Source organism: Lolium perenne, chromosome 4, assembly GCF_019359855.2.
Source record: "Lolium perenne isolate Kyuss_39 chromosome 4, Kyuss_2.0, whole genome shotgun sequence".
NCBI lineage: Eukaryota > Viridiplantae > Streptophyta > Magnoliopsida > Poales > Poaceae > Lolium > Lolium perenne.
This window is the reverse complement of record NC_067247.2, coordinates 52,488,662-52,505,166: the sequence shown is the minus strand read 5'-3', so window position 1 is coordinate 52,505,166 and position 16,505 is coordinate 52,488,662. Positions and strand designations below refer to the sequence as shown.

Below are 16,505 nucleotides of genomic sequence, written 5' to 3'. Positions count from 1 at the left end.
ACTGGTCGGAGTCTCAGATGTGGGAGGTCATGAACGCTTGTGTTATAATGCAAAACATAATAATCGAGAGTGAGCACGACACACCGTCAGATGATCATGAGCATCCATTTGATCTTCAAGGACCTCTTGCTGAGGTTGAGCAGGTACCGACCCAGCTGGTTGTTTTCCTCCATATGCATCAAGAAATCCGAGATACAGGTGTTCATACTCAAGTTGAGAACGATGTAGTTGAGCATTTGTGGGTGCAGAGAGGAAACACCACATTATTTTGCATGGCAATTTACTTTAATTATTATATAAATAATTTAATTGTATGTTTGAACTATTTTGTGTTTAAACACTGTAATATTGTTCGAGTTGTTATTTAAAACTATGCAAAGTATTGTAATTTTATGAAAAATAAAAATCAATTTTTTGGGGGCCAAACGTATGGGACGCGCCGGTGTGGGACGGTCGTCGCTATACATCTATGTCGGCAATGTTGCCTGCTACTATATGGGATGCGTCGGTGAAAATGCGCTAAACAAAAAAGGAGAGCAAAAAATGTGGATAACATTGTAAGTATCATCAAATATGAAGAAGCGCCCTCGGCTGTTGGATGCTAGATCGAGTGGTAAGATCCAACACGTGTAGAGCCCGGGCGATCGAACCAAACAACTCGGAGGTGCACGTACGGCCGATAGACGAGTTAAGGCCGTGGGTGTCGCCGTCGCACAGAGTAGGATCGCGTCGTCGTGCGTCGGCCGTAAAAGCGACGCCACCGCCGGCGCCGCAAAGTCGTATATGCTACCAAAAAGGTAAAAAAAAAGGAGAACACCATTCGTATTCCCTTGCCGTCGCAGCAGCATAGGCTAGTGTGGGCAGCCGCAGCACAAACAGTAGTCGTACTAGTGCGCAGCACTGCCGCTGACGCTCGCGCCGTACCTAGGTTGGGGCTTGGCAGATCTGACACCGCGCCGGCCCGGGCCCCTGCTACTGCTGCCACTGCGATCGCGAGCAGCACGGCGGCGTGCGAGCTGAGCTGCATCGGGGCAGAGAAAAAAGGGAGCACGAGCGATTAGGCAAGGAGTAGCAGGAAAAAGGCGGCCGTGGAATGCCCTGTTGGGGGAGCCCCAAAAAACGCTAGTTCCATGGCGATGCAGGTAGCTCGCACCCGACCTCTCCGACCTCCTCTCTCGCTTCCCCTTCTCCATCGCCGGTGGCTCACTCTATCCCCATGGGCAGAGGTCTGCATAGGGTAGGTTCCTAGCGCGGCGTGCCGCGGCGCGGCACCCGTCCGGATTGACACGGTGGACCTTCCGGCGTGGTGGGGTGCTGCGGCCTAGCGGGATCTGGCCGCCTCGAGTCCGGGTCGGGGCACGGACCTCGGGCCCATTTCGAGCCCATCTTTGTTCAGATCTGCAGAGCTCCGGCAGCCATGGGGCTGCAGGTGGCCTCTGGCAGGTGGTGATCCCCGGTTGCAGTGTCGGGGGCGATGGCCGGCCTGCTCCTCGTTCGGTGTCCAGCGGCCTCGATGCGATGCTCCTTCTTTTATTTTCCTTTTCGCCCGGTGTCGAGTTGGGAAGCCGGGGCGGCGGTCCTGGAAGGTGGGAGTCATGTTGGTCGGCGGGCGAGCCAATGACTCTTGTGCTGGCCGGTGACCACAACCGTGAGGGCGGCGTGGTGGTCGGCGAGTTGAGTGTTGTGGGGCTAGTTGGCAGTAATTTTGGATGGATGCCGCGACAAGGGTGGAGGTAGTCCCCCCCCCCCCCCCCCCCGCGCACGGCTGCAACACTTCCGTCGTCGGCTCCTGCATTTTTCGTCCTCTTGGCCTCGCCTCGTTTCATAGTGAGGCGACTATGGTGGCATCAAGACCATGGTGGCGCGTATTGGTGGGGGCCGTTGATGGGTGGAAGGCTACAAATCGTTCGGTCTTTGAGGGTTGAGAGAAATCCATATCGGTCTTCCGACACTGAAGGGTTGACGCTTGAGGGTATCACCATTCCTTCTTGAAGGGCATCAGGTGTACCCCGCCGCACTCATCCTCGCGTAACAGGGGCAACCCTAGAACCTATCCGTGTAGTACATGTGTCATCGTCACATTTCTTCTTGAAGGTATTGCTTGGCACACATTGTTTCCGAGCACAAGGAGCACATGTGGACATAACATCCCTGTTGCCCGAGCATGTGCCCAGGCTTCGGCCGTGCGCTCCTCACCCGAAAGAGATTGTTGAGTAGTGATATGATGATGACGAGTGGGCAATGCCCAAGCTTTAGACCCGCGCCTCACGCAGAGCGATGGGAGACGCATCGATCCGGCGATAGCGAATGGGTAACCTGGTCGCAGCCTTATTTTCCTCTGTGTGAGGATTAACCCGTTCAACTTAGTGAGGAAGCATCCCATTAGCCCACAAGATTGGTTATAAAGGATAGTATCATATACTAGAATCATACTTATTGATACTAATGTATGCTATATCTACAGTGCATGGTACTACATATCATATACTAGTATCATACGCTCATTATATTTATTTATTTGTAGAATTTCAATGCAAAACTATATGTACAAGATTAATTTGGTATTAAATATTTTTTGTTGTATGGTGATATGATACGATATCTACCTATGATACTACTATTCTCTCTCATTATTAATTGGGGTACGACATCTGACTTTTTATGCATGTAATGTATGATAGTGCCTATGATATCTCCATTATGATAGCATAAGGTGAAATCGGTTTAAAATTGGATCTATTTACCACTCCACAAATTCTTAAAAAAAAAGTTACCGCTCCATAGACTACACCAACTCTAGAAAGTCCCCTACCCTCGCCACCGTCATCGCCCGCGATCAATTTCGTTCTTGTCCATCGTTGTCGTTCTCTATAATACCCGTTCGTCGCCACATTGCCCCACTTATGGAAGCTCATCACGTACTAATTCAAGCTCCTGGTGCTGTCGCCACTGTCTAGGAGTGCGGTGGGACTTCGTCGCAAGACGCAACGGTTGCCAGTCATCTTCGTTCGTCGAGTTGCTGCTATTGGCACTAATTTGTAATTTCTCTCATTTTTTCTTTTGTTTTTTTGTTTGGATCTGTTTATACTCAGACCCAAGGAGTTATACGGCGTGGTTGCTATATTAATATAGGGTGGCCAACTTTGAAGGAGGCAGGAGTAGCAGGGGCAAGATGGTAAAACGCCGGCCGGGTGGGCGGCGCAAATCTGCTGCCGGACGACAAAGGCCCAGCCGTTGGCGTTGCCACCCTACCTCTGACACACTCAGACACCGCCAGCAGAACCAGAAACGGCCGCCGCTCCCGGAGCACAATAAAAGCGGCATAGCAGCATCCGTAGCTGTCCGCCTCAGAGCGTAGCGTATGCACGGCGCTTGCGTCGGCGAGGGATGGAGGATGACGCAGCGGCTGGGAACGTGGCGGCGCCGGGCGGACGCGGACCGTCGGCCAAGCGCGGGCGCACCGGCGTGACGAGCGGCGGCACGGAGGTGGCGCCGTGGGGCCAGCCGCCGCAGCCGGGGCAGAGGCAGCTCGGTGCGGCGTCGCGGATCTGCCGCGTGAAGGCCACGGGCGGCAAGGACCGGCACAGCAAGGTGTACACCTCCAAGGGCATCCGGGACCGCCGCGTGCGCCTGTCGGTGCCCACCGCCATCCAGTTCTACGACCTGCAGGACCGCCTCGGCTGCGACCAGCCGAGCAAGGCCGTCGAGTGGCTCATCAACGCCGCCTCCGCCGCCATCGACGACCTCCCGCCGCTCGACCCAGCCGCCTTCGCCGCCATGCCGGACGTCCAGCAGCCGGCCGGCCCCCGCGCCGGCAAGCAGCAGCAGCAGCAGGGCAGCAGGTCCTTGTGCAGCAGCACGTCGGAGACGAGCAAGGGGTCCGACCTCTCGCTCTCGCGCTCCGACGGCCGCGACAAGGAGGTCACCGTGGCCAGCGCGTCCCCGGCGCAGTCCGCCGCGTCCTTCACCGAGCTGCTCACCGGCGCCGGCGCCGCAGACCCCAGGCAGCCCTCCTGGCAGCCCGTGTCCGCGGCCGCCTCGAACTGCGTCGGCGTCGCGCACCCAGGGAAAGCCGGCGCGCAGGTGGTGCCGACGACATATCCCGGCTTCAGATTCGGCAATGCGCCCCCGGTCGGCATGGTGCCGGCGCAGCCCTTCAACTTCAACTTCGCCACCTCCGCCCAGATGACCCACTTCTCGCTCGACCAGGACGCGCTGGCGCCCGCTCCGGCTCCCGCTACGGCGGGGGACTACAGCCTCGACTTCTCCATGTCGTCGGGTTTCTTGGGCGCCAGCAGCAACAACAGGAGGACCCTTCTGTCCAATTCGCAGTCGCATTTCTCAAGCCAGCAGCAGCTCCAGGACCTGGGCGACGGACCGAGCCCTCCGTTCCTCTACGATGAAAACGCCGCCGCCGTCGCCGCGGACAGCAGCCACCTCACGGCCACCGCGGCGCTGCAGCTGTGGAACGGATTCCGGCACTCCACCATGAAGGAGAAGACCAAGAACTGATCCCGCGCGCCAAACATTCTCCAAACGGTGGTAAGACTGTCGAATTTCCATCTTTCACTGTCGCAATTCCCTTAGTTTAAGACTAGATTCGTCGTTTCGCATGATTACAGTCTTTTTGGTAGCGCTCGAGGTGGCCTCGTGTCCTTCAAATCCCGCAGAAAAACGCAAAGCTTGTTTGGCTGCGATTGACGGGTGTCGATACCGTAGCCGCATCAAGCCTGCATTTAGCTCAACTTTGCATGTTTTTGGCCAAACAGGTGTCGATTGCTCCTCTTTGGGGAAGAGGTTTTGCATCATAGGAGACCGGCCAGCCACATGAGCCCTCTGATTGCCCGGCATTGCACTTTTAGTGTATTAAAATTGTTCTGACCCCTAGCTATTGTACCATTGCATGGAAAAAGACCGTGAGGATCCAATTATTCATGATGGATGAACATGAACTGGAAAGCTGAATGTACGACTAAAAACACTGTAGTGGTTACTGTTCTAATGAAAGTAGGACGAATGCAATTGCCTGATTTTGTACCATTTCACTTAAGATTTTCTTAGCAATCACTGATTTACTTAGAATATCTGCAACGTAAAATCCGCACAGTATGAAAATTTATTGTACAATGAATGCAGTGAAATTAAAGTGATGCATGTTTTACAAGTTGGTTATTTTTTTGGAAATTATATTGGGAAAACGTGCCCACGGTAGCCCTTAGTGTGATGGGAAAAATAAGTTGCGAGGGTAAATTACCAATGGGCCCTTGCAGCTTTCACTCTTTCCGAAAACAGCGCCGCCGTCCTCGCCCTGGATGCAACCACGTCACCGCTACTTTTCTCACATTCATGCAATTGCCTGATTTGTACCATTTCACTTATGATTATCGTAGCAATCACTGATTTGCCCCCTGGTAACTAGTGATTTTAGTTTTTTTATTGGAATTTTCTGTGACTTACTGGCTCTTCCCTTAATAGTCAATTCAAAGTTCAGATGGACTAGATACACTGATACTGATAAACGACTATGCTCTGCATAGGTATTAGACAAGCGACAGAATCCGGGTTACAGCTTAAAGGTCGGCAAATGCATTGTTCTGTGTGGATGTAGTTTCTGTAGATGTCATTGTGAATTTGTGATGCAGCTACATAAACAAAAATTTGTTCAAATAAAAACCATAATATATAGTCATATTAGAAAAGAAGTTGTGGGATAATGATATGGACTAAATAAGTATTCAGTGAAGTTTTCTAAACTATGGCTGAGATCAAATGAGTTGGCAGATACTCTACTCATACAACCACAAATTAATTAAGTTGTTTCGTTGCCATTTATTCCCGCCGTTACGAAATAATCGTAAAATCTGTGACGCTGTTAACCGAAGTTATAGGAAAACGTACTAATATCTACATGCAAAATCTGCATAGTACGAAAATTAATTGTACAATGAATGTAGTAGAATTAAATCGATGCTTATTTTACAAATTGTTTATTGTTCGGAAATTATATTGGAAAACGTGCCAATGGTAGCCCTTAGCGCGATGTAAAAAATAAGTTGCCAGGGTAAATTACCTATGTGCCCTGTCGACTTTCACTTTTTTTCCGAAAACAGCACCGCTATCGCTGCCCTGGATGCGACAACGTAGCCACGCGCTCCTTTTCTCATGTTTGTCTAGTATCGGCTCCCTTTTTTTTTTTACAAACTTGGTCAACTTAAAGTATTTTGACTTAGGACAAACCTAGAACGCAAGTTACTTTGGAATGGTGTGAGCAACTAAGATTATCTTAATTTGACATGGAGCACGGATCTGTAGCCAAGTAAGTAGAATGTAATTGGTACTTGGGTCAGAAAACTTCATGAACAGTAAGAGCAATTCTACTTGTACGCAATAAAATTCTTGGCTAGGTGTGTGTAACAGTTTCATTATCATTATAATACCATTCACAAGTCCTGCAATTTTTTCACACACCTTTCTAATAGTATTTCACAACTTCAGCTTGATGTGAACCATAATGCAGACATATGGGATTTGCTATATTACTAATGGAAATCAATAAATTGTTTTATTGGCCATGACAGGTTCTATATATGTCATGCTTTTTTCCATGAATTGTGCTATCCAAAATGAGCTAGACAATCAGCCATCCTGTTAGCATTATTGGTTTAACATAGCTTCCTTCAGATGTTGGCAAAGTGTTTCTAGGTTGGTTGGGGACTTGGGGACCATGTGCAAACTTGAGCATCATAAGCCATCCTACCCTTGAGTTTCATGAACTTCTTGACCCCTTAAGTTTGCTACCTTGTTTAGACACTCCGAATCATCTTCTTGCTTTTGATTTTTTACTAATTAACATTAGGCTAGCTGTGCACCAGTTGTTAGAAAGGCAGTATGAGAAACTAAAGTGTCAAGTATCAGATGTGACATGTCAGTCTCCATCAACATTCCGATCTCAGTGCATAAAGCTGCTCCCCTAAAGGCATCATATTTTTGCTGGTCCCTAATGTTCTGTAACTGGTTGCTTACAGTTGTCTGTATCTTTAATTCTGTAAGCATGTGTTGATGCTTGCAAGTGACATATTGAAAAAAATATACGTATCATATTATACCATTCGTGGTGCAGTCAACAACTTATCTAGCTTCTCAATCACTATCTTTGTCAACTTGCAGGAACCGAAGACATCGATGTTTCCTGAATATGTTTCGGCATCGGCAATAATATTCACCTCGTCTGAGCGGAGCTGCTGCCTAGCTAGGAGTTTATGGCGACGACTGTCTGTGTCCTTGGAGCTGGATGATCACCCATCGTTCTTCCAACTCTAATCTGGTCGCCGTATATGGACCCTGCTGCCATTTATCTAGGGAATCATGGGCTGCGTTTTTTTCCTTCTCTGAGATGATGGCTGTGTACAAGTTTTTTCGGCAGTTCTAGACAAGACAGGCAAGACCTAGCTGTGGGAGCTGTAATTCTTTTGTTTTAGAATCTGTGTTGGGTGGATTTATGCAATGTGCCCCCTTTTAGGCCAGACTATTGCCGAGTTTTGAGAAACAAGTCTGCCGTTGGTCGCGTACGAAGAAGGAAGCTCCTTTGCTTGGCAAAGTATGTGGAAATTAAATCTGGGTTCCGTCTAATGTATTTTTTCGTAGCCGTTGATTAAATCGGTGTGTAACTTCTATAATACTTCAACAATTCTAACCGTTCGTTCTGAAGGTCAACTCATCGAATCATAATCAGAAAAAAAAATCATCAAATCCTTCTTCCCACGAATGCCCGCCCCAGCCGCCGCCCTCTCCTCAATCGCACCGCCAGCCGCCGCGGACGCACCCTCTCCTCCATCGCAGCCGTTGCCTCCGCCGCCCCCTCCCTCCGTCGAAGCCGCCGGCCGTCGCAGCCGCCCTCTCTCCTCCATCGCGGACGCCAGCCGCCGTGGCTGGCCCTCTCCTCCATCGCAGACGCGAGCCGCCGCTCCTCCCTCCGTCGCAGCCGCCAGACTCCGTCGGGCCCTCCCTCCGTCACAGCCGCCGCCGCCCCCTCCCTCAAGGATCAGGATAAGGATCAGATGATCATGTCTTCACTAACTTACTGTACGGTGAATTGTGATAACCTTCCTCTATCTATGACCAGTACTATTGCTGAATTGAACCATCATTCCTTGACCTTCCGATTTTAAGATTTATTGATGTACAGTACAGTTATCAACCAGCGATTCCCCAAATGTGGCATTCTAGATGTGATGTACATCTCTGTTTGATCTTTGTGGATTTTCATCATTAAGAAAAGCTTGACACTTGTAACGTATTCTAGTGGTGGCTCTCCAAGTGTGAGACCTGTTTAGTATTCTAGCTTTGAGTTACATTGTTTCCTGATGCATGAAACCTTTTGCCCCTGTAATAGTTATGTAATGGCAGAGCTTTTGGAAGGGGTGGTAGCATATTATAATGGTTATAATGGTGTCTCGTGATTCTCTTAGTTCGGCACAATCTAAATTCATGCTGGTATATATGTTCGCTTTCATTATTTTGTAACGTATTGAATACTACTCTGCACATTAACCTTTGTGCCATATCATGTGTTGTTCCTAAATGTTAGATTTATATTTTTGCTGAATGCATGTCTTCTTAGCTGCAAGTATCAGATGAAGGTAACAATGTTAATGGGCTACAAGGAACAACAATGTAGAAGCTGGTTACCATGATGAAGTGATGATCGATGTAGCAGATGTGAGTGAGGAAGAAGCAAGTGCAAGCCATGGTGCCCAGCCCGCTGCAACGCCGCCGCTCTTCTCGCTGCCGGGATCAGAGTCGATGGCCATAGTCCCCTATCGCCTGTTGGATCGTACGCCACTGCGTCAACTCTCTAGGTCAGCCGAGTGCCTCAGCTCAAATTCAGTTTTGTATGTCCGTCAGTCCAATGTCTGCAAACATATGAGTCAAATTCAGTATTTTGGAATTTATATCTCTACTCCCTAATTGAGGTGTACCCCTACCAAAGGAAATAGAATAGAGGTGTACTTGTTGTCTTGTTCATCGCAAACCACAAATGCCAGTTTTTGTAATGATCAAAATTATCTTATGCAGGTAGTCAACTGTACTGATGAATGAGGGCTCTCCATTATATGCAGTATTCACATCATGGCACGGAGGCACCAAATTTGGTTGATCCACTTGATCTCGTTACTAAAGAAAGCTTGAAGTCGCCGACAGTGACAATTTTCTGACAGCATCTATCGTGCATCGCCCATGAATGTTCTGTGCATTGTGTGCCACTCACTAGATGTTGTTTCATTAAGCAAGATGACACTCAGGATCTCAACTCAAGTAGCTGCGGATAGTGATGCTTTCTTCATTTTTTTCTTAAGAATTTGTCTTCCCCTATTTAAGGTGGGTCTTGATATTGTACAAATGAAATTAATGTACAGCGTGTGAATATAACTTTGGCATTTGCAGAGTTGTTCTCCTACTTGTGACATTTGGTTTCAGCAATTAAAACACGAACAGATCATACAGGTTTGAGAACAAGCCAAATGAACAGGACTTGTAATACTATGTGATAACATAACTTTCAGGTTGTCAGAATAAATATCGGTTCCCAACATCGTGGAAATACCATGCTACAGGACCTTCTTTTAGATAGAAGCATCCTGGACCAAGCCATGTAAGAGGATTAGAAAGATCAGAGAAATAGCATATCCTCAAAAGCTACCTTGTTAGGTCTAAAATCTGGGGCTGTGAGTCTTGATGAGTATGCTAGTCAGAGTAGTAAGTAGCTGTGTTATGCTTGCTCTTGTTCAAATCCCGTCTGGCAAAGGAATTTTTGTCATGCAAGAAGCCTCATGGATCTACTCGTCAATGAAACCGGATGGTTCTACTCATACAAGAAGCCTGATTTTCTTTGCTTCAGTACTTGGTCGTGTTACAAGCTAGGCATCTTATAGATGCATACCAGCACTTGCAAATCACCAGAAAACATGAATAATACAAGAGCAAATGTCACAAAGCAAACATTTTGTTCTGACTCGGGCAAAGACACATGTGTATTCGTTCACGGCGATGACCTATCTTCATCCAAGCCCTTTTGGCCAACATCGAGGTAGCCCAAACTGCCAACAATACCGTTCCACGAATCGTCGTATGGTTTGAACGTATCCTGGCCAAAAGCATAGAAAGGTATTAAGATTATAAATCAACTATTCTTTGCACTTTGTAGTTACTTACTTGGTGAAGAGACACTGCTCCACTCTATTGGAGATCTTGAGAGTGGCTCCTAATCAAGTCAATAACAATGGAGGGCTTTTCATTGTGAATTGGAACGGCATCGGGAGCAGGGCTCCTCCCAACCCTAACCCCTACCCCCGCGCCCGCCGCCGCCGGCCGCCTTCCGCTCGCGCCGCCAACCTCCCCACCGGCCCGCCGCGCACCCGAGCCCTCGCTCCCGTCGCCCCCGTGGGCGACCGGAGCGCGCCGCCTCCTCCAGCCCCGTCCCTCCTCCGGCCTCTCACTTGCCGCCGCCGCCGGCGCGAGCCGCCGGCAAAGCCCGCGCGGTGCCGGCGGCGGCGGAGCTTCCCTTCTCCGCGTGCTTGGAGGCCCGACGGGCGGCCCCTCCTTGCGGTGGTGAAGTGCGGCGGCGCCGGCGTAGCCGAGGTCGCGGGCGGCGGAGCGTGCGGTCGCGGCGGCGCCTCGTAGCCCCTCGTCGTGCCTCTGGCCGTCCTCCTCCCGCGCGTCAGTCGGGCCCGTCGGGGCAGGTCGCGGCTAACGGTGGGGGGGCGCTGCTGCGTCGGTTCCGGCCGGCGCAGTTCTTGCTCTGCCCGGCGGCAGGGCGGCTGCTGGCGGCAGTGTTGCCAGCGCGGTGCTGCTCTGGCCGCCGTTGGCCATGGGCTTGGGCCTGAGGGCTCCAGCCAGATCTGGGTTTGTGGGCCCAGATCTGGGCCTGGCAGGGTCCGGCCGATATTCCCTTCTGCCGTGACCGGCGTTGAGGCCCTCGGATTCGGGGGTGGCCACATTTGCGAATCTGGCATCCTCGAAGCCCATCTGTGTCGGCGTCCTTCGGGTTCTCGCGGGGGTTCTCGACACTCGGACGATGCACTGGGCGTCGTCCTGGTCGGCTTTTTTGGGATAGGGTTCCTAAGCCGGCGCGTGCTCGCCGGGTAGGCGGCATGTTCCGTACTGCATCTGCTCTTGCGGTTGTGGTCTCTCCCTCTGATCTATTTGGGTCACGCCGCGCAGTGTCTTTGGCGTCTTTGGTGTTGGTGCATCCGTCGTGGCGCCGCCGATCCAACGTCGAGCGACGTCTGGTTCCGGGTCTGGCCGGGCTTGGCCAACCAGCTCTTGCGTCCTTCCTGTGGGTGAATCTAGTTGGGGCTAGGTCTTAGTGTGGCTTGGGTTGGAGGTGCGGTTGTGAGCTATGTTCTGTCCGCTCTGCGTCCTCGCGACGGCGACCAGATTTTGACCCGGTGGGATCTAGGCGAAAGCTACGCAAGGCCTTGCCATTGCCGGTGACGGCGTCACCTTTCAGGTGTCGTTCCCTTGTTGAAGGCGTCCCGATGTGGATTCCCCGTTTCGAATTGATGGTTTCCGTCCCTCCGCCTCAATCTGCTAATCTTGGTGGCCCCGCTTCGGGCAACCTTCTCTTGTAGTGTCTTGTGGATCACCCTTTGATCTCTCGCTGGTGTTCCAGCCCTCTCACCTCGTCAGCCTGGCTACTTTTACACGGCCTTGCTGCGGTAGCTGACGGTCCGCCTAGTGCCTTGGGGGGCTTTGCTAGGTCGGCGTCTGGTCGTAGTCTCGGCTGGTGTGCCTATCCCAATGCCATTGGAAGATGTTGTGTTTCTGGTCTGGACCTAACCCGAGCTCGGGGGTGGTGGTTCGGGTGCAGGTGAAAGCTTTGCAGGCCCTCGGTCTCTGCCGACGACGATGACGCATTCATGCGCCATGCACCTTCTTGGAGGCGTCGCCGCAAGACCCCCTCACCTTTGGATCCTCAAGTTCTGCTAGGATGGTGGCCCGCCGTCGAGTCCCCCTTGAGCTGTTGTGTTGATGCGGTAGGAGGTTTGTTGGCGTGGACATTGACGTGCTCGCTCCGATGCAACAGATGACAAAGCTCCCTCAACCTGGCGCATGGCGGCGTTCTCTGTGTTGTCGTTTGTTGTTAGCTTTTCGGTGTGCGTTTCTTATGTGTGTTGTAACTCATGGTGTAACTCCTGGCCGGTTGATGGCTTTGTTAATTCAAAGCCGGGCTCACTTCGAGCCTTCCGTCTAAAAAAAAAAGTTACTTACTTGGTAGTTTCTTGGTTTGAATAACAAGGCTAGGATTCTAGTAGGCAGTAAATTGACCAAACAATACACACAGTAGCTATTTTGATGATTGCCAATGTTCAAATACAAGTTTTACAGTGATTGGCATTTTTAATAACCATCCATCCACCTTGATCTAACGGTGGAAAAAAGATGGAACCAAACTTACGGAACCGTAAATATGGGACCGGAACCAAAATCATGTGGGACCGGAACCTCTAAATATTTTACATAAATTATAAGAAACAAGCGTCCTTTTGAGCGGCCCATGCACCCAATAAATCTGCACGAATCTTGAAGTCAATCGTTCTCCTCTCTTTCTCACTCATTTTCACTGCCGTCTGGCTCGTCTGCTCTCACTGATTCTCTCTCGCTGTCGTCGCTCGTTCGTCCAAGAGTTCACGACGGCTATCTGTTTGCCTCGGCGATCCCCCGCATGGATATCAGGATGGAAGTTTGGAGCCAGCCTCTGGCGGTAGGCAAGGAAGGAGGAGGGGCGGCGGGGTACGGAGGCTGGCCGCCGGCAGGAGCGCCGACGGGCGACGGGGGAGGAGGAGAATCTTTAATACTGCCACTGCAGATCAAGCTCGGCGTCCTCTCGGTAGTGTACTTCGAGAGAATCAAGACCTTCTTCCCCTAGTGAGCATCCTCTCTGCCTTATCTCTGTTTCGATTTAATCTTCAAACCCAATCATTCAAGAGCAGAATTGGAATTATGTGATGGATTCTTATTTACCACAATTGAAGATTTCAACCGTGCGTAGGTTAGTGCTGACTCCGTCATCAGAGTGAGCTTCGTATTCCCATATCTGAACACGTGAAAAAGAAATTTGACGGAAACAAGACAAAGTTCAGAGAACACACAATAAAATAATTGTCGAATGATTCTTCAGGGGTATCAGAAATCGCAGTAGATGATGGAGGATCATGGGGACCGTCGATGGCAGAGTATTTGACAGTTCTCAGTTACAAAGTTCAAACATTTACCAGTGTCGGATAGAAAGCGAACAGAAAACTCTTCCCAAGTTAAGTAAGTACTTCCTCAGGTTTCCTAAAAGATACGAGAAAAGGTTACATTTTATTCAAAATGAGATCCTCAGCCACCTCTGCATCGAAAAGTTGCGAAAGGCCTTTATTTAGATTTTATTGAATAAAGATCTGCCAAGAGTATACATCATAAAACCCGAACCACCACTAAACAACTACAAACACTACGATGGGTGAAAAACATAACATTAGAGACTTGTGGTCCAAAAACACAAAAAAATCCCACCAGCCAAATACCGGGGGCATCTCGAGTAACACTATGGCAAAAAAGGAGTACACATCTGATCTAGCAACCCACAACAAGCACCTAATGCACCCGCAGTAGAAGCTGTCGCCGCCATGAAACATTGGTCCATCTTTAGGGTTGAGATCCGCATAGCCCTCACCAGGCCATGGCACAAGACAATGCCCCAACTTGCGCGGGTCTATCACGCCACGTCCTTCACCGAGGCCCCGCTGCGCCATGCCGCCAAGACTCGCCGAGGTCGACGCGTTAGATGTAGACCCCTCCACCTCTTGCCTCCACCATTTAGCTAGCCGTTGCTCCAAAAATGGTCCCAAGAGGTAGAACGACACTGACTACCACCATCGTCCGACCTAGGAGACCGAGATCTAGGGTTTCTCCTAGAGCAGCAATAATTGGAAGACAATAGCTGCAATGGTGATGCCTTCATCAAGGTAACGACACAACACACCTCCCTCGCCCTCCATGACCAGAATTGGAGCTCGGTTTTCACCTGCACCCACGCCTCCCCAAAGTGGGAGATCGCAATATGATTGATATTTGGGGTGCTGAATGGATTCCCCAAAGTGCATCATGCAAAGTTTTTACTAGATGAGGTCAACCCATTTAACTAGTTTTAACATGGATTGTTTTGTGGCTTGGAACTTGACCAAAAAATTGTTTATTTCCTGTTCGGTGGGCATGCTATGATGAGTAGGAAGCTCAGCTCGGAAGTCGTCTGAATCTTTGGCCAAGTACCTGATACGTCCAAAACGTATCTACTTTCCCGAACACTTTTGCTATTGTTTTGCCTCTAATTTGTGTATTTTGGATACAACTAACACGGACTAACGCTGTTTTCAGCAGAATTGCCCTGGTGTCTCGTTTTTGTGCAGAAATTCAACTTTCAGGAAAATCCCCGGAATTTATGTCGAACGGCTTATTTTTCCAGAAGATTCACGGAGCCAGAAGGGCAGGCCTGGGGGAGGCCCAGGGCCCCCACACACTAGGCCGGCGCGGCTTGGAGGGGGGGGCGCGCCGCCCTACTGTGTGGCCCCCTCGGCCAGCCTCTGACGCCCCCCTCTGGACTACTTAAGGGTTTCGATCTAAAAACGCGAGAGGAGAAGTCGAAGTCGCCAGAAACCATCCAGTACGCCGCCACCGTCGCGAAACTCCGTCTCGGGACCAGAAACTCCGTTCTGGCACCTCGCCGGGACGGGGAATTGGAGGAGATCATCGCCATCATCACCACCGACGCCTCTCCATCGACCAGCCATGTTTCCCCCATCCATGTGTGAGTAATCCCCCCGTTATAGGCTGAAGGGGATGGTAGGGATTGGATGAGATTGGTCATGTAATAGCATAAGATTGTTAGGGCATAGTGCCTAGTATCCGTAATTGGTACTTTTAAGATATTGTTGCAACTTGTTATGCTTAATGCTTGTCACTAGGGTCCGAGTGCCATGATCTCGGATCTGAACATGTTATTGTTTCATGATGATATGCATTGTTTTATGATCTTACCTGCAAGTTGTATACACGTATTGTTGTCCGGAACCCGAGGCCCCAAAGTGACAGAAATTGGGACAACCGAAGGGGAAGGCGGTGATATGAGGATCACATGTATTCACGGAGTGTTAATGCTTTGCTCCGGTGCTCTATTAAAAGGAGTACCTTAATTTCCAGTAGATTCCCTAGAGGCCCGGCTGCCACCGGCTGGTAGGACAAAAGATGTTGTGCAAGTTTCTCATTGCGAGCACGTACGACTATATATGGAACACATGCCTATTGATTGATTAGTACTTGGATACCGTTTTATTACTATCTGCAAATGCCCTACCTTGATTGTTACATGAGTTTCTCTCATCCATGCAACGCCCGTCATCCATCCCTGTGCCTACAGTATTTTAATCCTGCTGTTTACTATAATCACTACTGTTGTCTTTGTTACTCTGCTGCTGTTATTTCACTACTGCCATCTTTGCTATAAAGCATATTATCGATAAACTCTTGCGAGCAAGTCTGTTTCCAGGTGCAGCTGAATTGACAACTCCGCTGTTAAGCCTTTCAAGTATTCTTTGTCTCCCCTTGTGTCGAATCAATAAATTGGGTTTTACTTTCCGCGAAGACTGTTGCGATCCCCTATACTTGTGGGTCATCAAGACTATTTTCTGGCGCTGTTGCCGGGGAGCATAGCTTTATTTGGAAGTTCACTTGGATTGATATTGTTCGCTGCAAATTCTCCATCATGGGTAAACCTCGCGATACTAAAGTCGCCATATTACCATCCACTACAAGAAAAGGTACAACTCTGAGTACCTCTGCTGCTCTTGATTCACCATCTGTGATAGATAAACTTGTTTCACCACCACAAGCTTCACATGCTGGTACTTTTGCTGAATCTGAAAATTCCTCTTATAATTTTGATGATGCTTCTGCTGTGCTTGATAATGATGGTTCGTTACGATCTTTTCTAGATGCTACAATTGCTAGGTCTAGACAAATTGAAAATACTGAAACTCCTAATGAAAATGTTGCTACACCTGTTAATTCACCTGAGTCTGTTGAATACTCTAGTGATGATCCTGATGAAGATTATGTGGAACTTGATGATGATTTTATTGATAAATGCAATGCTACTACTGATGCAAGAAAAATTAAAAAGTTGCTTGCACAACATACTGTTAGATATAAGCTATCTCCTGATCCTAAATTTGCCACATCTCCTATAAATATTAAGGATAAGGATTATGATTTTTCTCTTGATCTATCTCATATAGCTATTGTTGAGAAAACACCTTTTTGTGGTACTGAAAAAGAAAGTGCTGTAGAACACATGATTGAGCTATCTACTTTGAGTAGCTTGTTTTCTGATGATGTTAAGAAGCGTACTTATTTTGTTGCTAAATTTTTTCCTTTCTCATTAAAGGATGATGCTAAAACTTGGT

At 49.2% G+C, this 16,505-nt stretch overlaps 1 protein-coding gene and 1 non-coding gene across 2 annotated transcripts; both read left to right on the top strand.

Annotated features, from left to right (window-relative positions):
• Positions 1 to 3,214: 3,214 nt before the first annotated feature.
• Positions 3,215 to 7,523, top strand: LOC139829772 (transcription factor PCF6-like). The gene is made up of 2 exons (XM_051321943.2): positions 3,215 to 4,542; positions 7,168 to 7,523. Exon 1 carries the CDS (start codon positions 3,388 to 3,390, stop codon positions 4,510 to 4,512), a length of 1,125 nt encoding a protein of 374 aa, XP_051177903.1. The 5' UTR covers positions 3,215 to 3,387; the 3' UTR covers positions 4,513 to 4,542; positions 7,168 to 7,523.
• Positions 7,524 to 7,715: 192 nt separating this feature from the next.
• On the top strand, positions 7,716 to 9,443 carry LOC127292524 (uncharacterized). Its single transcript, XR_011742471.1, has 2 exons — positions 7,716 to 8,858; positions 9,076 to 9,443. It is a non-coding gene; the product is annotated as an uncharacterized protein (transcript).
• Positions 9,444 to 16,505: the final 7,062 nt, after the last annotated feature.

Excerpts from the sequence above, each read along its gene's own strand:
- LOC139829772 (XM_051321943.2), top strand. The coding sequence starts at position 3,388 with ATGGAGGATGACGCAGCGGCTGGGAACGTGGCGGCGCCGGGCGGACGC.